Consider the following 22,895-nt stretch of genomic DNA (forward strand, 5'->3'; position numbering starts at 1 on the left):
AAACATCCAAACGTCAGGACTAACTTATTCTCGCTACCATTAACTGGGTTACACGAGGAAACTGCGCGACCGTTTTTCTCACGATCACCTCACAGGAACCCTGCCACAAATCTGTGAGGTGGGACGGGCGGGTGTCATCACCGCATTGACTAAAGCCCTCATTCCAGATCGATTCCTCACCTCCAAACCACCCGTCTCTGCATTTACAAAGTCCGCGTCTAACCTGGGAGTGTCCGTGCCTGGTTAGCTCTTTGTGGCGTTAGCTTTCCCCAAGAGAAAGGTGATGGCCATGGCTTTTAGGCCCGTCTCCATGAATGAGGGAGAGCATGGGGGGGTCACACCGACCCACCTGTCTCACCTCCTGTCTCATTTCTTCCCTCTATGCACGACTTACTTGCTACTATAAGAGGAAACCAAAGAAAAAGCTATTTTGAACTTTCCAAATCATCATTCTCACCCATTCTCACCCCCAAATTACAACTTGTGGTCTGGCCAGGCTCACAAAATCAAGGACAAACCACAGACTGGGAGAAGACATCTGCACTGCGTTTAACCAACAAAGAATCAATAATGCAGACTGTATAAAGCATTCTACAGAGGAACAGGAAAAAGACCAACAACCCAAGAGGAACTGGGCAAATAACGCGAGCAAGCCACTCGGAGAAGAAGAAAATTAAATACAACAAACATATGAAAATATCCCCGCCTCACTAGGACAGTACTCTGGAAAATGTAAATTAAAAACAAAATTAGATGCCGTTTCCCATATGACAAATTAGCACAGGCTAAAACGGCATTCATTGCTGGCCTCAACAGTTGGGAAAGTCATGTAGAAAGATGGAGTGAGGCGGGGCGCCTGGCGGACTCAGTTGGTTAAACTTCCAACTTCTGCGCAGGTCATGATCTCGTGGTTCATGAGTTCAAGCCCCGCGTCGAACTATTAAACAGTATTAAACAGTAAGAAAGTAAGAAAGAAAGAATACCTATAATACACACGCTTTCAGAAAACAGGAAGAAGGGAACATCCAGTTTGTTTTACGAGCCAGCATAACCCTGATAGCAAAACCAGATGAAGACATTAGAGAAGAAAATTACAGAGGCGTCTGGGCGGTTCGGTTGGTTGACAGCCAGACGTCAGTTCAGGTCATGATCTCACGGTCCTTGGGTTTGAGCCGTGCGTCAGGCTCTGTGCTGATAGCTCAGAGCCTAGAGCCTGTTTCGGATTCTGTGTCCCCCCTACCTTTCTCTCTCTGCCCCTCCCCCACTTGTGTGGCGCTCACAGTCTCTCACTCTCTCTCTCTCTCAAAAATAAATAAACATTAAAACATTTTTAAGAAGAAGAAAATTACAGAGCAGTACTCTCATGAACATAGGGAGATTAACCAATTATATACAGCAATACATGCATTAAAAAAAATAATAACATTATGACCAAACGAACACAGGAACACAAGGAACACAAGGCTGGTTTAAGATTTAAAAAAAATCAATCGACATATCACATTAACAGAATAAAAGAGAAAAACTATATTCCATCTCAATATACGCAGAAAAGGCATTTCACAAAAACCGACACCCAGTTACGATAAAAATTCTCAGCACACTAGGAGTAAAGGGGAACTTTCTCAACCTGATAACGAGTATGCAAAAGACGGAGTGGAGCAGGAAAATTTGTGGAATACACTGGGAGGGGGAAGTCAAAATGCAGGAGGAGAGTCTGGAATGTGGGGTCTTGCGCCGGAAGTAGAGTGTGTTACAGAAGGAGAAATGCTCTACTGCATTGCATGTGGCTGAGGTGGAGAAAGTTGAGGACAGAGGCATTTCTGTGGAGGTCACTGGTGGCCTTGTAGAGAGCAGAACTGCTGCACGGGTCCCTCCGCCTTTTACTTCCCACACTGTTCTTCGTGTACCTTAGAATTATTTCACATACTTCCACTCAAGAACAAAGCAAAATAATCAACATGTTAACAAGTTCCAGAAAAAGGCAGAGCTTCCTGGGCTTTCCTTAGGCCCACTGACTGATGCTGAACCTAAGACTCTGATAGGTCTATTTAATACGATAGAAATCCCAGGGTTTAGAATAAAGCTGGCAGGGCACCTGGGTGGCTCAGTCAGTTAAGCATCTGACTTCGGCTCAGGTCATGATCTCACGGTTCATGGGTTCGAGCCCCGCGTCGGGCTCTGTGCTGACAGCTCGGAGCCCGGAGCCTGCTTCGGGTTCTGTGTCTCCCTCTCTCCCCGCCCCTCCCCTGCTCATGCTCTGTGTGTGTCTCTCTCTTTCTCAAAAATAAATAAACATTAAAAAAAAGAATAAAAAAAAAAAAGAATAAAGCTGGCACTCAATGACTATATAGTGAATAAATGAATGAATACATATGTCAGACCCTGTTGTTATTCCTGATTAGATATTCCTTCCCTCCCTAGAGTGAGGACCATTGAACTTGACCTGAATCCTCCCCTGCTCCATCTCTGGAACTAGTCCTGACACTGGGAATGGATTTTAAAACAACAGGAAGCTCAACAGGTTTTCATGCTGTCGACAATTACAGCGAGATTTGTTTCTCTTTTGCCATATCGCTTAAAAACCGGCTGGACACGTTTTCACCAAGTTTGGAGTGCTAGACAGGATGATCTGACTTAAATATGGCTTATGAAAATTAACAAGGAGTTAATTTCAGCAGAACCTGGACGATGCCCCAAAAAGCTCATCATCTTAAACAGAACAACTGAAAGTCAGAAACAAAGCGAGCCCTAGATGCACCGTAAACCAAATAGCAAAGGGTGGTTTTAGGGGCGATCTGGGTGGTTCTGTCGGTTAAGTGTCCACTTTGGGTCGGGTCTTGATCTCACAGTTCATGAGATCGAGCCCTGTGTCGGGCTCTCTGCTGTCGGTGCAGAGCCTGCTTGGGATCCTCTGTCCCCACTTTCTCTCTCTCTCTCTCTCTGTCTCTCAAAAGTAAAAATAAACATAAAAAGAAAAGACTTTAAGTTTAAAATAAAAAAGTGGTATGAGGCAGCCATCAAATCATAGGATGGGTAATACAAGCTGCAAGCAATGTTTTGCAGTTAAGCTGCTTCTGAAGATGTAACTGGGTGCAGTGTGCTCCAGGCCAAAGAGAGTAGGGTTCACTTATTACATGGCAGTGACTGACCTCCCAGAGTAAATCAAATCAGTGTAAATAATAACCACATGGGATGCCTGGGTGGCTCAGTCAGTTAAGGGTCTGACTTTGGCTCAGGTCATGATCTCACATCTCAGCTGACAGCTCATAGCTTGGAGCCTCCTTCCAATTCTGTGTCTCCCTCTCTCTCTGCTCCTCCCCCGCTCACACTCTGTCTCACTCTCAAAAATAAACAAAAACAAAATTTTCTTTTAATTTTTTTTTAAAAATTTTTTTAATGTTCTTATTTATTTTTGAGACAGAGAGAGACAGAGCATGAGCAAGGGAGGGGCAGAGAGAGAGAGGGAGACGCAGAATCCGAAGCAGGCTCCAGGCTCTGAGCCGTCAGCACAGAGCCTGACGCAGGGCTCGAACTCACGGACTGTGAGATCGTGACCTGAACTGAAGCCAGATGCTTAACCGACTGAGCCACCCAGACGCCCCCCCAAAAATTTTTTTAATAAAATAAAATAATAATCACAGCTAACACTTATGAAGGGATTATTGTCATGCCACACGCATGTACCATCTCATCTAACCCACACAACAACCCCATGAGGCAAGGATTGCTGTTATCCCTACTTTAAAAATGAGGAAAGGGGGCGCCTGGGTGGCTCAGTCGGTTAAGCATCCGACCTCAGCTCAGGTCACCATCTCACGGTCCGTGAGTTCGAGTCCCGCGTCGGGCTCTGTGCTGACAGCTCAGAGCCTGGAGCCTGTTTCAGATTCTGTGTCTCCCTCTCTCTCTGCCCCTCCCTGTTCATGCTCTGTCTCTCTCTGTCTCAAAAATAAATAAACATTAAAAAAAAAAATTTTTTTTTTAATTTTAAAAATGAGGAAAGTAGGATTCAGAGCCATGAAATGACTTGTGCAAGGTCACTCAGCAAGAAGGTGGCGGAATGCAGTTCAAATGCAGGTTGTCCAGCTCCTGGATCCAGCCTGACTTGGCCTCCAGTTACTATAGGGGTCTCTGTTTTGTCTCTTGGGTCTGAGGAGCTCTGGGCCTGGAGCTCTGCCTTGGGCTTCCTCTGGAACATCTCATCCCATCCAAGGGAATCAGAATCCCACCTACACCCCCTCAACCACCTGTACCCTATCATGAATGTACAATTTTGCCATAAAAGCTTACACCTTCGGCAATTTACATGCACTCGCTAATTGTTCAAAAAAAGTTGGCGTGTAAAAAATCCGTCAGATAAATCTAGTTAAAGAACCAAGCAAGAATCATTCAGCGAGAATGATACTTTAGGCAAACAGCCAGCTCACTCTGCACCATCCCTTTCTAATAAACACAGCAGCGATGATGGAAAGCAACGTCTGGGGAAAATAACACCCGACAGAAACCAGGAAGACGAATACTTTTGACTATTAAAGTGGAACACTGATCTCTGCATCTGACACTATAAAGTTATGAACTCTTCAATTGACAAAGAGCCGTCATAACTTGACTTCCTTTTTAGGAATACCTCTTGCCAAAGTCAGTTCAGCATCAATTTTCAAACCAATTGTGACAACTGACGCGCGTACCTCTCTGAAATCGTGACAAAGAACTGGGAGGTGGCAGGTATGGGCCCCAGCAGGTTAATCACAGCAGCAGCCACTGGGAGTGCCAGTGAATGTTTAACAACTGCCTCTCTGGAGGAACAAGCCCAGATTTGGAGCACTTGCTGATTTCCAGGGTATGAATACTCCCACCGTGGCTGGATTTCAAGCTACTGAGGTGACCAGTAAACACAGAGTTGGGCAGAGATGGGCACAGTGGGCTCTCAGGAGATGTTGTGAACAGGGTCCAGCCAACCGCTCGCGATCGCCAATATTTATGGGTTACGTACTATGTGCCAGGCATGTGCTAAGTGCTTCACAGCTATCCTCTTTGAATCCTTGTAACGGGCCAATGGGCAGGTACTGTTTTATTCTCATTTTACAGATGAGAGAAAACTAGGTCTTAGAGAGGCTGAGTAGCTAGTCAAAGGGCACACAGCTGGCAAGCGTTAAGAGCTGGCATTCGAATCCTGGCCATCTGGCTCAGTGGTCCATGTTGTCGACCCCTCTTTAACCCTGCCGCTCTGTAAGTGGTTAAAAGAAGGTATCGCGATCATCCCCACCTCGTTCTACAGATGACACGTTGCTAAAGAGTAAAGAGTAAGCTTTGGGGGTAACGGGCAATGGGGTAAAAGGGACTGACTCGCAGCAGCCAAGGAAGGGCCTTTCTCTTCCTCTTCCGGTAAGTTTAACCTTGTCCTTCAAAACCCATGCCAGACGTTTCCTCTTTAATGGAGCCTTTCCCAACTGTCCCAGAGGCACTACTCCCCAGATAGCTTTTCCTTGCAAAAATTTTAAGTTTTCCCTTGTAAGATAACCATGCTCATTAAAGAATATCAAAGGGAACAGCAAATATCAAATAGAAAGAGGAAAATCTCTTGTGGCCCCACTTCCTCCCCACAGCATTTGATCCATATTTGTTCTAGAGGATTCAGCCCCCTACACGGTGACTATCTATTATGTGTTTCACTCTCACGGACGGTGAACTTCTGAGAAGATGTCCCGTGTTACCAACATTTGCAGCTACATTTAGCCCCACACCCACCCCCCTCCATCCTCATCCCTGCACAACACCAGACACGTGGCTGCCCCCAACCCCCCCCCCCACCGGCCCCATTAACCCAGATGCTTCATCATGTCTTCTGACGCAGAAAAGGAAACGCTAAGCTTCTGTGGTTATCTTCGAAGCTCTTGTAATCTTAACCAAAATCGGTTTTCTTCGTTTGCCTTGAACACACTGACAACGTTCTTGCCGTCCTCGGTGGGGCGGACAGGGGAGGGCTGCCTTGCAGCAGGCATCTTTCCTTACCTGCATCCCTCTCATCTTCTGGAACCGTGCAATGGTGTCGCTGATGGTGTATACGCGCACGTGGCCCATGTGCAACTTTCCGGAAGGGTAAGGGAACATGGAAAGCACGTAAAACTTGGGCTTTGATTCCTGGGAAAGAATGACAAAGAATGACAGTGAGTATATCTTAAGCATTTACTGAGACCCTGCGTGCACACAGTATTTTGGCACTGTACTCAAGGTAAATAATTTAACATTTTTTAAAGTTTCCTTAAAAAAAAAACAAAAACAAAAACAAAAACTGGGGCACCTGGGTGGCCCAGTCAGTTAAGTGTCCGACTTCGGCTCGGGTCATGATCTGGCGGTTTGTGAGTTCCAGCCCTGCATCGGGCTCTGTGCTGACAGCTCAGAGCCTGGAGCCTGCTTCGGGTTGTGTGTCTCCCTCTCTCTGTGCCCCTCCCCAGCTCGTGCACGTGCCCGCACTCTCTCTCTCTCTCTCTCAAAAATAAACATTAAAAAAAATTTTTTAATATTCCCATAAACTGACAAACACGTCAAAAAACAAAATCCAAAGCCCAAGTTTAATAATTCTTTTTTTTTTTTAACGTTTATTTATTCTTGAGACAGAGAGAGACAGAGCATGAACGGGGGAGGGGCAGAGAGAGAGGGAGACACAGAATCAGAAGCAGGCTCCAGGCTCTGAGCCATCAGCCCAGAGCCCGACTCGGGGCTCAAACTCACAGACCGCGAGATTGTGACCCGGGCTGAAGTCGGACGCTCAACCGACTGAGCCACCCAGGCACCCCCAAAGCCCAAGTTTAAGCTAAACAATGTCCAAAATAATGCCAAACAACCCCAAAGTGCTAATTACCCATATATATTTTCAATCCTTTTTTCCCTCTCTTTTAAAAGCTTCTCTTTTAAGACAGTTTCTGTCTAGGTCTTAAAGAACTTATGTTTTTCCAAATGAAGCTCTAAGACACATTTCCGTGTAATTCAAGGACACGGTAGTTGAATCACACAGATGTGACATCTCAAAAAAAAAAAAAAATGGAGCCCTTCCTAAATTCCCTGTCGTTGCATTCAGACTCAGAGTTAGCAGTTAGAGCAGGACTCCTGAGGCACCAGTTTGGGTCCTGGGTTTCTCTGCTGTACTGTGAACTCATCTTTCAACAGACAAAGTTGAAGTGAGAAAGTGATGAGAAAACCATAGACAACAAGGCAAGGCAGTTTCTGTCTTCCCAGGGTCGAGCTACAGCCAGCCTCACGCCAGGGTGAGAGAACCTTCTAGCTGCTGAAGACACGGCTTCATCGCGAGAAACAGAAAGAGCCTACGTGCAACTGAACGGAGTGAACACCAGTCACTTAACCGGTTCCTAGTTAGGGGTCCGTGTTTCAAGGGCACGGGCTGGGTTTCAGTCATCTCCCTCTCCCTAAACCCCCCTCCCCTCATTCTATCCGCCCCACCCCCCGCCTCCACTCCCAGCAGGAGCTTAATATCTGGCCTCCACAGAATACTTTAAAGGGCATTTTTTCCCAGCTACACGAATCCTGTCCAGGCGACGGGAGCATTCCCCCTACCCAGCCTACATCCACCCCCTCCTGGCAGGGCTCTCAGAAGAAAGGCAGAAGAGGTACCTGCTTCTGTTTGGTCTCTGAGGGCGGGGACCTTCTGATATTACCACTCTTTTATTTCTCTCTACCTTCTGTTTTTCTCCTTCTGTCCTTCCTCCCTTCCTCCAGCCCTGCTAGAGTTCTTCAAGGCTTTGCTTCTCCAAAAGTAATGAAAACAAACGCAAACCAGAATATTTGTGACCATTCCTTTGTATACAGAGGTGGTCGTGGTATATTTGTTGCTACGTATTTGCATGGCTGATCATGGACACCTCCAGCTATAATCGGGGGAGCAGAGGAAACAAGAAATCAGGGTATTTCCAAATCTCACTTGACCCATTGCTTTAAAGTTCCTTCGGTTGGGGCGCCTGTGTGGCTCAGTCGGTTGAGCGTCCGACTTCGGCTCAGGTCATGATCTCACAGTCTGTGAGTTCGAGCCCCGCATCGGGCTCTGTGCTGATGGCTCAGAGCCTGGAGCCTGCTTCGGATTCTGTGTCTCCCTCTCTCTCTGACCCTCCCCCGCTCATGCTCTGTCTCTCTCTCTCTCTCTCTGTCAAAAATAAATAAAACATTAAAAACAAAAACAAAAAATAAATAAAAAAAAAAAAATAAAGTTCCTTTGGCAAAGAAGCTCAACCAACCTTTGACAGGGCCTCTCACGTGTGGCAAAATACACTAGAATTTTCTCTGTAAGGCCCATCCTCCAAAAACTACCAGTGAGTGGTAAGTCAAGCAGCCTGATGGAAGAAAAGGGAAGAGAGAATCCATAGGAGTCTGGATAACACCCAAACCAGAAAATCATGGAATGCTCAAGTGGCAAACACAATTGATTTCCATAAATCTGCTTTCCAGAAATTGATTTCCAGAAAGCTGCACACTGATCAGACTTTAACTGGAAACCGCAGATCCGTAACCCTCAGGAAAACCTCAGGAGACGGGCCCTGCGGTTTGGACCGTCTTTAAGAAGGAAAGTCACATGCGGTGCCTGGGTGGCTCAGGAGGTGGGGCGTCTACTTCAGCTCAGATCATGATCTTGTAGCTCGTGAGTTCAAGCCCCGCGTTGGGCTCTGTGCTGGCAGCTCAGAGCCTGGAGCCTGCTTCGGATTCTGTGTCTCCCTCTCTCTCTCCTCCTCCCCTGCTTGCGCTCTGTCTCCCTCTCTCTCTCTCAAAAATAAATACATTAAAAAAAAAAAAAAAAAGAAGAAGAAGGAAAGCGACAGGTAATCCTCTCAGTGTAAACCAGTCCCTCAAAGGAGGTGCCAGGCCTTACTCCGTCACTGGGTGCAGAAACAGAAGTAAGCAAACTGTCCACTCCATTCAAATCACACTGCTTCTCACAATGGATTAGGTTTATTGCCTTTTCTTTGGGAATATTTAGGGACGTGGGAAAACAGCTATTACAGAGTTCTTGAGGATCTGAAAAATCAATAAAATCCTTGATATAAACCATTTCTCATTTTTCCTTTTAAGTTTTTACATTAAGCCTATTTTTCTTTTATTATAACCACCTTGTCTTCATTTCAGTGATATTTATTTATTTTTATATTATGTTTATTTAACCCTCAATCTTGCCCCAAACATTTTCCACATACAGCTTCTTCCTGAGTGTCTCCTTTCTGGAGGTCTGTCCCACAAAGACTTAATTTATAGCAGAATTGAGCGATGCATTACATACCAACGAAGCCAAACCCCAAAACTGAGCTTATGGAAGGTATATAGAAAAGCAGTGCTAGCAAAAGTCTTTCATATTTATGACTATTTTTGTCTATTGCAGAAAAGGTATCCAGCTTATTTAGTGACCCTGCCTTTCACTGTTCTGTGTGAATTAAGTCATTTTCCTCCGTGATAATGAAACGAGCTCTCTATCCTCTGGGGATGGCAAGAAGGAATTATGGGAGTGTACGGTATAACTAAGCAGGAATATGATTGAAAGGGAAATTTTCGTAATTATATAAAAGTGTAAGAATGTAAGCCTTTAAAAGAAATTAAGATCGCAAGCAATGGGAAGAGGATGGTTTTTATAAGTGGGACCTATTATTTTTGTCAGCTTCTGACGTCAGGAGAAAGAGAACTTCTGCCTCTTTATAGATTAAGTTCCAGAGCTGTTGCTGAGCCCAGAGGGGGCGGACAGAAGGACCCAGGAGCCCTCGTTCTGGCCCTGGCCTCTCTACTAGCTGTGAGACCTTGGGCAAATTCCTCTGCCTCTCTGGGCTCAGTTCGCACTCTGTGCATCAAAGGTGAGGCAACAGAAGGTCCCAGGCATGTATCTCAATAAATTACCAAACCTCCCTCTGAGCCTGTTTTCTTACCCTCCAAAAAATCCCCAGGGTTGTTTCAGGATTAAATGAGGTAATGAATGGAAAGACAGTGCCTGACATAAAATCCTTATTAAGTGGAACTTCTTTTAATACTGAAGATCCCGACGATAATGGCAAGACATTCGTCTCCTAGACACTCACCTGGGGGTATTTCAAACATATCTTTTTTGATCTTTTTTTAAAAGTTTATTTATTTTTGAGAGATACAGAGAGAGAGAGAGAGAGTGCGCGCGTGCTCACGTGTGCAGGGGAGGGGCAGAGAGAGAGAGAGGGAGAGAGAGAATCTCAAGCAAGCTCCAAGTTGTCAGCACCCGGGCCTGACACGGGGCTCAAACCCACAAACTGTGAGATCATGACCTGAACCGAAACCAAGAGTCGGGTGTTTAACCGACTGAGCCACCCAGGTGTCCCTCAAATATATCTAAGACCAGAGTGAGGACAATTAAGCTTCAAAGTCCACTGACATCCAGGGGCGCCTAGTGGCTCAGTCGGTCAGGTGCCTGACTCTTGCTTTCAGCTCAGGTCATGATCTCACGGTTTCGTGAATTCGAGCCCCACATCGGGCTCTGCACTGGCAGTGCAGAGCCTGCTTGAGAGTCTCTCTCTCCCCCCCTCACTCTCTGCCCCTCCCTCCCTCACTCTGTCTCTGTCTCTCTCAAAGTAAATAAATAAACTTAAATCCACCAACATCCGGTTGTGTTCTTTGTTCCCGACAAAGACGCCACACATCTTTATCTTCTTGTGCCTTTTATTTATGTAACATTGCCGCGTGTAAAATGTGTTCGGCCACATCTGCTCATTTGATTTTCAAAACAATTCTGTGAGATAAACCATGCGAAGAATCTGAGCATCGAAGAGGTTACGTGACAAGGCCGCGAGCACGCGGAGGTCTCGAGGCCGAGCCCGCAACACTGCCCAGGTTCCAGGGCCCGGGTTCCAGATCCATCATACAGCACCTTGTCCGCCCGCCCACTCCCCATCCAAACCCTGAAAGGGTGCCACCAGGCGATCACCCACGAGATCCCTTCAGCTACTTCTGCAATTATGGATACACAGTTTCAAGTGATCCATCTGATTTTTTTTTTTTTTTTTAAACCACACAGTACTTAAGAAGAAGGAGGCGCCACAAAATCAGTAAGCTCCAACTCTAAAATGTGTGGAAGCGGGGCGCCTGGGTGGCTCAGTCGGTTAAGCGGCCGACTTCAGCCAGGTCACGATCTCACGGTCCGTGAGTTCGAGCCCCACGTCGGGCTCTGGGCTGATGGCTCGGAGCCTGGAGCCTGTTTCCGATTCTGTGTCTCCCTCTCTCTCTGCCCCTCCCCCGTTCATGCTCTGTCTCGCTCTGTCTCAAAAATAAATAAAAAATGTTAAAAAAAAAAAATTAAAAAAAAAAAAAATGTGTGGAAGCCACTAAAGGATAATCTAAACCAAAAAGAAAAGCGAATTTTACTCTCCTCGTTCAGAAGCGAACCGCTCCCTAGTTCGTTTCCAAAATACACTTAGGCACGTGAGTCTGGTCGCGTTGATGTGAAGGTTCTTCGCGTCCTGACGAGGCGGAAGTCGGGCGTTCACGGTACAATCACGCGTTATACTCAAACCTTCTTTTTTATCGTTCCACTTGTTATCCACCGCACCTCTCTCTAACCAATGCCCGAAACCGTCCTTCGCTTTAACACAAATAACTACCCCCGGCATGTTTCATAGTGATCACGCTCACGGAAGGAATGAGTCTAAAAAGAGTGAGGATCAGGAGATGGGAAACAGCCAAGTCTAGTCAAGAGCACTTTGGCGCAGTTGTATTTACTCACCTGCTTGCCTTTGGCCCCATCTCTTTAACTAGATGCAGAAGGTTTGTATCATTCGGTAACTATTACAAAGGGATGGTCACAATTTAAGAGTAAACGACCTTACGGCACTTGGCTCTGATCAGACTCACCATTTCACGTAACAAATGACATCTCCCATTTGTTATTTTGACCAGCAGCAAGAGGTGAGGGTTACCACGTCCAAGAGGAGTCCCCGAGAGGCTGGACTCCTAGACAAGGAGCCAGCCTCCAACACGACGCCCCCTGGAAACCGGCTACAACCAAACACTGGACACAATTACTCAAGTACGGTGCTGAGCTGATACGTCCTGGGCGGAAGCCAAGGATTCACTACCTCATCCATCTGTCACTGCAAGCCTGGGTCCCAGCCCCCCAGATCACACCAGGGAAGGGCTGGTACCTCCCAACCCATGATGGCTGGAGGCCAACATCATGCCAGGGGAGAGGAAGGTGCTTCCCAGAATATGCAGATTAAACTTCCACAGGTGAGGGGCGCCTGGGGGGCTCAGTCGGTTAAGCATCCAACTTGGGCTCAGGTCATGATTGCACGGTCGGTGAGTTCGAACACCACATCAGGCTCTGTGCCGACAGCTCGGAGCCTGGAGCCTGCTTCGGATTCTGTGTCTCCCTCTCTCTCTGCCCCTCCACTGCTTGTGTTCTGTCTCTCTGTTTCTCTCTCTCTCCCTCTCTCTCAAAACACATAAACATTTAAAAAAAATTTTTTTAAAAGAATGCTTCTCATATTTAAAAAAACAACAATAATAATAAATGTTTTAAATAAGTTCTACAAGCGAGGGGTCCAGGGGTACTCCTGGAACCTCACATCTGACCCTGCTGGATCACCAGGTGCGCTGGCCCGCAATGGACTGTGAAGAACCTAACACCTGCCAGGGCCTCACTCTCGATGAGTCCCCCCCCCCCCAAATGCTGCTCCAGAATGCCCAGTGTGGTGCTGCCTGCATGCACCTTGTGTGTAAGCACCACACAGAACACCCTCTAAGCACTATCCTCGTCCGATCTCACTCAGCCCTCACAACCATCCTAGGAAGCAGGAGGACACTACTATGCGCACTGTCCCCCGTTGAGAAGAAACCTGAGGCACAGATTCAGTTGGTTCAAGGTCACACACTTAATACCTTATTTGAACTCAGGCGATCTGACTTCAGAATCCAAGTTCTTGGCTCCTCTTCCCTACCCCCTCAAAATCCCTCAGAATACTCACATCAGCTTCTGATATCTTGGAGGTTTCTTCTTTTATTCGTGTATGCCACCAATTCTCGACATCCTTCCTCGTCTGCAACGTGTACTCTTTTGTCCACGTCCCCGTGGCACTGTAAATACCTCTGGCACATCCCGGGATTACTCTCCTTCCTCTGCTGATGATATCTGGCCCACCATTTAGCTTGCTTCTCAGGAAACAGACATAGAAACCCAGTCTCCGCCAAGCAGAAGCCATTCTCCAGAAGGTGGGAAGGCCCTGAGAAAGAGGGCAGAAAGCTCTTTTAGGAACTGCCCAGAACCCTCTCCCGTTCAGCACAGCCCAGCATTCCCTGCACATTCACATGCTTTCAACTTAGGCTCTGGACGGTTTCCTTCCCTGAAAATGTCACATCAGAACTCCAACTGAGTTGGGCTGCCTGGGTGGCTCAGTCAGTTGAGCGTCTGACTTTGGCTTAGGTCATGATCTCACGGTTCGTGGGTTCGAGCCCCACACTGGGCTCGCTGCTATCAGCATAGAGCCCGCTTCGGATCCTCTGTCCCTCTTTCTCTCTGTCCCTCTCCCACTCACGCTGTCTCCCTCAAAAAAAATTAAATGTTAAAAAAAGAAAAGAAAAGAACGTCGACTGAGCTAAACACAAACTTTTAAATGGAAAATATAACATGGTCAACATTCCCAACCCCAAACATACAAAACTCCCACAGGAACGAATGGAGACTACCTCCTGGGCCAGCTCCTGCCACAGCCTCACAGGGTGCACGGGAGGCCGAGGAGCACCCACCCTCCTTTCCTTTAGGCCCAGCCCAGGGTCTGTCCAGCAGGCTTCCCGTCCCATCACCCAGGCTTCAGAAGAGCTCCGAGCACATCTTGGCTTGGGCTTAGGCTCAAATGTCAGAAGGGATCTGAACACCCACCTTCTAGCTCCAGAGTCCAGAGACTCGCAGCTATTATTAACATTTTTCATATGTATTGTAAGTTATATACACCCGTAAGCTGAGCCAAGAAATAACTATTATTTGTAAGAGCGCTTATTCAGTTAGTTCTTCATTCATTTACTAAATATTTATCGAGTGCCACTAGGTCCACAGACTGTTCTAGGCACGGGGGATACAACGGTGAACAAAACCCAACTCTCTTCTTCCATGGCACTTACATACTAGTAAAGAACAGCAGATAAGAGAAAAACAAGTAAATGTACATGGATAATAGCCGTGAGTGCTATGGTGTTTCTGGAATACAACCCACAGGTTGGGGTCCACCAGGACATCTGGCTGCAATTCAAAATTCAGCCGGAATGCTTCATTGGTCTCCGCCAAGGAGGTGAATTCCAAAAATGACTTCATGGAAGCATTTTCACGTTTTATCCCTGTCTAAGAGGTTGAGGTGACAGTTCGTCAAATATTTAAGATTTATGACTCAACAGCCTCACCTGCCTGCCTTCTTACATAACCATGCAAAAAAAGTGCCAGAGTGAAGACACAAATGTAAAACCAAGAGAGAAATAAAGGAAGAACCTGACACTTGAAGCTGGTGTTAATTCTTTGATTCTCTCAACATTTTTTCCACAGTTACGAGCGTCTGGCCTGTTTTCACACAGGTACTGGGTCACGAATGTTGCCAAGAGAGTCTATCATAGGCTTATACAAGTGGGCTTCACATTCCCGTAAAATGGCATCCCAGTGTTGGCATTTTACAAGATGTCTGACAAAGTTCTTGACAGACCAAGTCTCACTGTATTTAATACCTCTTGCTTCCTCGGGGGTCGAAGCAGAAAGACAACAAAAACAAAACAAAACCTATCCACTGGGCTTGGCTATTCTAAAATATGTAGATGTGACTAGAGATATTAGGATGAACTGTATGAACATGGTTGAGTATCAGCAACTCCATATGACCAACCTAATACAGAGACGCTTTGTACAGTTAGGGTAACTGCATTTATTTTTAGGGGTTGGGTTTCTACATAATTAGAAGTATCCACAGGAGTCATGGATTTTATGGCTCCCTTGCTAAGGTATCATTTCCATATCTTTAACAAGCCAAAGACTTCCCAATCAGCAGAAGGCATAGATAGACGCCTGCCATTTCTCTCCTGGACGGCATTCCCTAACAACTCATAACGAAAGGGTTCTGGACTATTCTCCCCAACAGAAACAAGGGGAAACAACAAAACTATAAAAATACAAATGAATCTGGAGCGGCTGGGTGGCTCAGTCGGTTAAGGGTCTGACTCTTGATTTTGACTCAGGTCATGATCTCACGGTTTTCATGGGATCGAGCCCCGTGTCCAGCTCCATGATCACAGCACAGAGCCTGCTCAGGATTCTCTCTCTCCCTCTCCCTGCCCCTCCCACTCCCAAAATAAATAAATAAACACTACAAAAATACAAATTAACCGGAACCGCAGTCTCACAAGTTTTTGGTTTCAATGCTTGTTAGCCACCGTGAGAAATGAAATCCCAAAGAGAGAAGACAGATCGCCCATATGAGCCATACGAAGGGAGGTCATTCTTTCACCGAAAATTCTAATCCTGTCTCTGTAACTTACTCATCATACACCAATCATAAACAACACATACAACACTCCCTGTCTACCCAATGAGAATAAGCTTTCTAAATATGTTTACAGGGGCGCCTGGGTGGCTCAGTCAGTTAAGCATTCGACTTCAGCTCAGGTCGTTATCTCATGGTTCGTGAGTTCGAGCCCCACGTCAGGCTCTGTGCTGACACCTCAGAGCCTGGAGCCTGCTTCAGATTCTGTGTCTCCCTCGCTCTCTGCCCCTTCACACTCTCTTTCTCTCTCTCTCAAGAATAAATAAACATAAAAAAAATTTAAATATGTTTACATAACACATGGCTCACTGACAACCTCTTCTATACATAAATCAATGGTATAGACTAGAGAATCCTGAAACTGATCTGGGCATTTAAAGAACTTAAAGTTCATAAGGAAAAAAGCACAAGTCGATTAGAACTTGGAGCCCCATCTCAAAACCACAAACCAGTGTAAATCCCATAAAGATTAAAGAACTTTTTTAAGTATCATAAAACAAGACAAAAATATAGATGAGTATCTAACACATCTTTACAAGGTGCAGGATGTTCTGTCCTGAGGACGAACGCAATGGAAGAACTCACAAAAACGTTAATAAATCTGACTCTAAACATGTGCAATGTCAGTACTCAAAAACACTGCGAACAAAAGGAGAAATCAAGCAATGAGCTGACGCAAAATCTTTGCCAAAACGGCAAAGTAACGAATGATTATCCTACTCTATGAAGAGTTTACGTATGAAAAGAGAAAATTCAAAACCTAATTTAAAAAAATGGGCAAAGGAAAAACAGAAAGAGATGTAAATGTCTAATAAACATATGAGAAAGCTCAACTTTAGAACTAATCATAAAATGCAAATGAAGGGGCGCCTGGGTGGCGCAGTCGGTTAAGCGTCCGACTTCAGCCAGGTCACGATCTCGCGGTCCGTGAGTTCGAGCCCCGCGTCAGGCTCTGGGCTGATGGCTCGGAGCCTGGAGCCTGTTTCCGATTCTGTGTCTCCCTCTCTCTCTGCCCATCCCCCGTTCATGCTCTGTCTCTCTCTGTCCCAAAAATAAATAAAAAACGTTGAAAAAAAAAAATTTAAAAAAATGCAAATGAAAACAGCAAGAAAATATTTTTGCTTAACAGACTGGCAAAAACCTGCTAAATGAAAAATGGGCATTTCTATACACTGTTGCTGAAAATTTAAATGGGTTCCACCTCTCTGGGGAGCACGCGCGGTAATAACGCACTAAGACTCTTTAAGAAAAGTTCACGCCCAAAGTTAGGGGAATCCCCTAGACTCAGGGGGACATAGCATACAGTATACTCAGGGCTATGATACGGATAAAATAAAGGAAATTTTCTACTTTTAATGTCTGTGGGCCCTGCTCCTGGGCTCCCGGGGAAAGCTATACTCTAACATATACCAAGGTCAAAGTGATTCCGCGAAACCTCAAAGTATGGGCTCGATTTCTGCCTGAGCACACATCGCACATCTGCTTTATTTAAGAAATAACCAAAAAGGAGCATTCCAAACATAAGGAGAACTTCCCTGGTTCCCATAAGATTAAAGTTATACAGCCCTGCATTTACTAGAGGCATAAGATAAGTTCTGCAACTTTCTAACATGTCCTTTGTCTAAGGATTTGTAACTTTTTATGTAAAAAAAAAAGGAAAAAAGTATATAACCCAATACCAAATGTTCCTTGCTAGAGCTTATATAACCCTACACCAAATGTTCCTTCACAGGAGCACTCTCTTTGTGAAGATTGTGTGTGCCAGCAGCTGTCCTAACTTGGCCTTGAATAAAACTCACTTCCTTTCTTTTAGAAATTCTAAAACGTTGGGGCGCCTGGGTGGCACAGTCGGTTGGGCGTCCGACTTCAGCCAGGTCACGATCTCGCGGTCCGGGAGTTCGAGCCCCGCGTCGGGCTCTGGGCTGATGGCTCAGAGCCTGGAGCCTGTTTCCGGTTCTGTGTCTCCCTCTCTCTCTGCCCCTCCCCCGTTCATGCTCTGTCTCTCTCTGTCCCAAAAATAAAATTAAAAACGTTGAAAAAAAAAATTAAAAAAAAAAAAAAGAAATTCTAAAACGTTGGTTCAATTTGCCTTGACAATATACTACAGAACTTCCCGGAGCTCAGCAGGCCCTGCTCTCAGCCGCTCCACCACCAAAGTCCTAAAGAGGGCACTGCCTCTTCCTGACAAGGTGCGGCCATTTCATTAGAGGACTATGCTCCTTCCATCAATGTGAAAGGTGTGGCTCACGCCTTGTATTTTCAACCAACCTGGCCTTTTCTTCCTTAGCTCTGTTTCATCCAGTTCCTTGCCTCGATGCTTGGAATCCTGTCTTTTCTTCCACACCCTTCCAAAATAACAATCCCCACTCCTCTGCGCCTCTTTAGAGTCGGTCCTGACCTCATCCTCACTTGGGGCATTTACGGTTGTTTTCTGAGAGTGATGGAGGCACCAACAGATGGTCAGAGAAAAAGCCTAAGAACTGGACCCAAAACGACAATCACATATGGACAGGGAAACCTAAGCGAAGAGCAGTACAAGCAAAGAACAGCAGAACACATGGAAGAAGGGCAGGAGGGCATTTGTGTGCACCCCCCCCACCCTAAAATGTGCAAGAATAGACCAGGGAAAGTGCATCTTAAAGAAAACAAATTTTGTGACCAAAAATACCGATTGTGGCTTCTGCAAGGACCCATTCCCTGTGGGGCCTCGGGCAAATTATCTCCTGTCGGGAATCTCATCTTCTAAGATAAGGAGGTAGACCCACAAGATCTCTGAAAACCTCCGAGCCTCAACATGCAGGGACAATAACCTCTGGGCCACGGAGATGTACCGGATGGCTTTTAGCTGAGTCCAAATCCCCAGGCCAGGAAGCAAAGATCCAGAGATGAATCGGGGCAGGGGAGCAGTAGCAAGGGAACTTGAGTACAAATCTACGTGTACACGTGTATTCATCTGGGAATGGGATAGAGTCCAGAGCTATCATCAGGGTCCATGGCTCAAAGAGTCTGAAGGCCGGGATCTCGGAGACTTACCCAGATCAGAAATTGCACGGCTCCAGAACCACCTAACCCAGCCCGCACCTTCCCTTCCTGCCCCTAGCAAGTCGGAACCTCCAGATCCGAGGGCAGAGACCTCCTCGCCCGAAGTGTCTCGTCCCGCTGAGCCCGGGTCTGGACTTTACCTGCTCACAGGCTCTGGCCTGCGGCTCCTCACGCCTCAATTCCCACCTTTAAGCGAACACGGGCCGGCCAGTCACCATGGGCGCCGCCATGTTGGCAGAACAACAACTTTATCGGTAGCGGCCGGCGCAGACACAGACAGGCGGGGGCGGAGCCGGGGGAAGCGGAGCGGGGCCGGGGCCGAACTCCCGGCAGCCCGTGGGGCGGAGGCGTCGGCGCCGGCGGCCTCGGGCTCCGCCCCCCCGTTCCCGGGCACCGCCTCCTGACTCCAAGCCCCGCCCTCCGGCTCAGTAGTGCACCCCGTCTCTGGCGTCACCAAAACCAGATACCGGGGGCTCAGATTACTCCAGTTGCTGCAGAGGAGTGAGGGACATCAGCTTAGTGGCCCCAGAATAAACTGGATGGCAGGTGGTGTAAAGAGCACTGGGAGAGTTCTGATGCCAGGGTTTGAATCCCAGCTTAGCTAAAATTGCCCGCTGGGCTTGGGTAGGTCGTTTGACCTCTTGATCCTTAAATGGTGGTTAAAGAGCTTTCCCCACCATATTCCGTGACTTTATAGCCCTGGGAAGGGAATTATCTGACCGTGATTAGGGCATAGGTGAGCTGGGAGTCAGGAAGGCAAGATTCCTGACCAACCACTTTCCTTGGAAGAGTTTTCTGTACCCCCAACCCAACCTCTCCCCCACCCCCCACCCGCAAGTGTTTCTTGCTACAAAGATGAATCCATGAATGAATTGTAAAGGACCAGTGGTGTTAAAATATGATTTTTAAAAGGGTAAAACCCACATAAAGGAGATTTTTGAAAACCGTATAGATGTGGGCAATCAGGAATACTGAAATGAGTTTGGTAATCGCGCAAAACTGGTGGTTATCCCACAGGACAAAAAAAAAAGTAATGTTTTGAGAACCATCTTTTTCTACAGGGCTGAAATCAAGTGCACCTCTTTCAAACAAGATTCAGCCCATTACTATCCATAATGGATAGTAATTCTACATTTTAACTTCTACTCTTACAGAGCAACAGAGGACCAGCAAAGGTACATACTCCTATATATACCCCCCAGACCAGCACTCCAGCCAAGGGATTCACAGGAATCTCTTCTGCCCATTTCCAAGTCTTTAACAACATTTCCTGACAGTTCAAAATCCAAATACTTTGCTATTCAAAGTGTGGTCTCCAGACTAGCATCAGCCTCGCCTTAGAACTTGCCAGAAATGTCAAATCTCAGGTTGCACCCAAATCTGCGGCACCAAAATCTGCATTTTAACAAGATCCCCCAGGGGATTTTTAGGCACACTGAAGTTTGAGACTCACTGCCTTAGAATGTGAGAGTTAGAAAGGATCTGGAGAACTTTCTAGACCAGCCTGCTCATTTTACAGATGAATCCACTGAGACCCTGCAGAACTGACAGTCTAGCTCAAGGTCATAAGCAAGTTAGTAGAAGGTTTGCTATTCACCCCTGGATCTCTAGCCTGCCAGAATAGTGCCCTTCCCACGTTGCAGAATGGAAGGTCATTAGGAGTTTGGACAGCTTCCAGTCCAAAGATTAGGACACTGAGGCCCAGGGATTGGATACAGCTTGCCTGCCTAAAGCCACACAGCCAGTTGACGACAGAGCCAGGATTCCAATCCAAATCTCCTGATCTCTCTACCCCTGATAGTAGATGCTTAATTTAAACTGATACCATGGAAGCCTTGACTCTCACATTAACATGCCACACTTAAAGCAATTTAGCCTTCAGGTATGTCATGTTGTATCCATATATAACCAGAGTGTCCTTTCTCTAATTTACCCAAAATGCTAAATTCTAAGTAGCCTCCACCCTTATGTTGGTTCAAAATCTCTCTTTCCTCTTATGAATTAAAGTTAACATTGACATTTCTAGGAGATTATTTCAAATAGAATTTTTCTAAAAGTCATTTGCTTTACTGGAAAGTTGCTATTTTTACATCAAAGAAGACAGTAGCATGAAAGTAAATCCCTTTAGCTCTTAAAGAGCTTGCTGCAAAGATACATTATTAAATGAAAGAGACAACTTGCTGGGCTGTGTAGAAAGTTACCCCACTTTTTATTTTTTAAAGAGGAAAGGAAATAAAAGAAATACATTTGTTAGTATACGCATGGAAAGAAATCTAGAAAAATATGTCGTAAACTATTTCCTGTGATGATCTGTAGGGACAGGGCGGTTCTATGGGCCTTCCTTCTTATGATAGATTTCTGTGTTCCTTTTGCATTTTCTATTTGCTTGTGTGGGAGGCTGAATAATGACTCCCAAAGATATCTAGGTCCTAATCCCCGGAACCTAGGAATGTCACCTTATATGGCAAAAGAGACTTTGCAGATGTGATTAAATTAAGAGTCTTGAGATGAAAAGATTATCGTGGATTATCCTGGGGAGCCCTAAATGCCATCACAGGTGTGCTTATAAGAGAGAGGCAGAGGGAAGTTTGTGACAGAAGAGGAGATGTGAGCACTGAAACATAGAATATAGATTCTCCCATAGGATTCAGCAACTGTGTTTCTGGGCAGATACCCCCAAAGAATTGAAAGCAGGGTCTTAAAGAGATCATTGTACATCCATGGTCATAGAGGCATTAGTCACAGTAGCCAAAAGGTGGGAGCAACCCAAGTGTTTTTGAGTGACAAATGGACGAGATAAAATATGATATATACATACAGTGGAATATTATTCAGCCTGGAAAAGGAAGCAGATTCTGACACCTGCTACAATATGTTTGAACTTTGAAGACATTACGCTAAATGAAGCAAGCCACTTAAGGACACATAAGAAATAAATCACAGAAGGACAAGTGTTACATGATTCCATATATGATATGATACCGTATGAGGTACCTAGAGTAGCAAAATTCATAGAGACAGAAAGTAGTGGTTGCCAGCTGCTGAGGGTAGGGAAATGCAGAGTTTCTATTTAATGGGTACAAAGTTTCAGTTTGGGAAGATGAAAAAGTCCCAGAAGGATGGATGGTGGTAAATAGTTACGTAACAACATGAATTAACTGAATGCCACTGATCCGGACACTTAAAAATGCTTCCAATGGTACGTTTTATGAATATTTTACCAGAACGAAAAAGAAAAAGAAAACAGATCCTCTCCCAGAACCTCCAGAGGGAGTGCTTCCCTGCTGACAACTTGACTTTGACCCAGTGAAACTGATGTTCAAGCCACCAAGTTTGTGGTGATCAGTTACAGCAGCCAGAGGGAGGTTCGTAGTTCAGCTTCTATGACTTCGTACGCAGAAAAAAATCAAGATCTTTTGTTAAATAAAGAGATTTGAGCTCCATCAGCGCAGCCTCCCTTCTGTACCCTCTGTTCATTTCCTTGCCCCCGCCCCCCCACCTTGTTCTGCCTTCTCTTTGTCTAATACAAAAGCTTGCGTGTCAGGAATTTCCAGGAAGGGGAGTCTCCATTTCTCTGACCATTTCTTCCCCTTGGTGTAAAAACAAGACTATTCCTCTATCTTACCTCACGAGGTAAGGCAAATTTACTAGAAATGACCTAGAAGTGCAGGAGTCATAAATAATTCCGGCTTGACATTTATTTCCACGCTTTTGTGACCTTTCCAAAAATAAATCGCTGGGACAGCCGTGTAAATTCTTCCCTGAGCTGTCACGTGGCAGACATTGATTCAGGTCTTCTGGGAATGGCTTTCAGTCATCCATTATGGAGATTAAAGCAAACCCCAAGATTCTTGCTACTATAGGGATCGTTTTTTGGTAAAGAAAAAAAAAATGCTCCAGCCCTGATAATTAAATCACTTACGGTGTAGATAGATAGGCTTCTCACCTACACTTCCCCGCGGCATCTGTTCCTCCCTCTTTGCTGATCGTGGCTCCTGGGCGTCCCTCAAGAAAACCATCCCTTGCCCCAATTCTGAGCCATTTAGTCTTGTGGGCTTGACCTCTCATCCCTCAGGTCTGAGGTCTGGCTTAATCCAATCTGTTCATTCCGTCCCCTGACCATGGAGACAGTTCAGGCACGCACTTGACCTAAGCCAGAGTTCTCAGAGGGCAGCACAGAAGCCTTCTGCTGGGAACACTAGAACCTGGATTCTCTTTCTTGCTGTGTGGGAATGAAAACCTTAGGAGTTGCCTCAACCGTTCCAGAAGCACACAAGGAGAGCCCGCTAAGACTGGAGGCAGGAGAGGTAACGGGTCCTGTTGCCACAGAAG

The 22,895-nt window shown here is 45.9% G+C and overlaps 1 protein-coding gene across 14 annotated transcripts in view; it reads right to left on the minus strand.

The window, feature by feature from the left end:
- LARS2 (leucyl-tRNA synthetase 2, mitochondrial) overlaps positions 1-22,895 on the minus strand; it is a 194,054-nt gene that overhangs the window by 152,983 nt on the left and 18,176 nt on the right. For 13 of the 14 annotated variants that reach the window (XR_015248421.1, XR_015248419.1, XR_015248423.1 and 10 more), the window contains exons 1-3: positions 18,704-18,859; positions 12,972-13,226; positions 6,013-6,141 (exon numbers count right to left, since the gene is read on the minus strand). Coding sequence is in view for 9 of the 14 variants with exons in the window: in XM_086698447.1 (XP_086554573.1) it covers positions 6,013-6,141; positions 12,972-13,205 (363 nt within the window). In the remaining 5 variants the exon portion in view is untranslated. Of the gene's footprint in view, positions 1-6,012; positions 6,142-12,971; positions 13,227-18,703; positions 18,860-22,895 lie in introns of those variants that run through there. The other variant, XM_086698442.1, reaches the window with a different exon arrangement.

The sequence above is a fragment of the Puma concolor genome, chromosome A2 (assembly GCF_028749965.1).
Source record: "Puma concolor isolate L17-30 chromosome A2, mPumCon1.1.hap2, whole genome shotgun sequence".
NCBI classification, from domain to species: domain Eukaryota; kingdom Metazoa; phylum Chordata; class Mammalia; order Carnivora; family Felidae; genus Puma; species Puma concolor.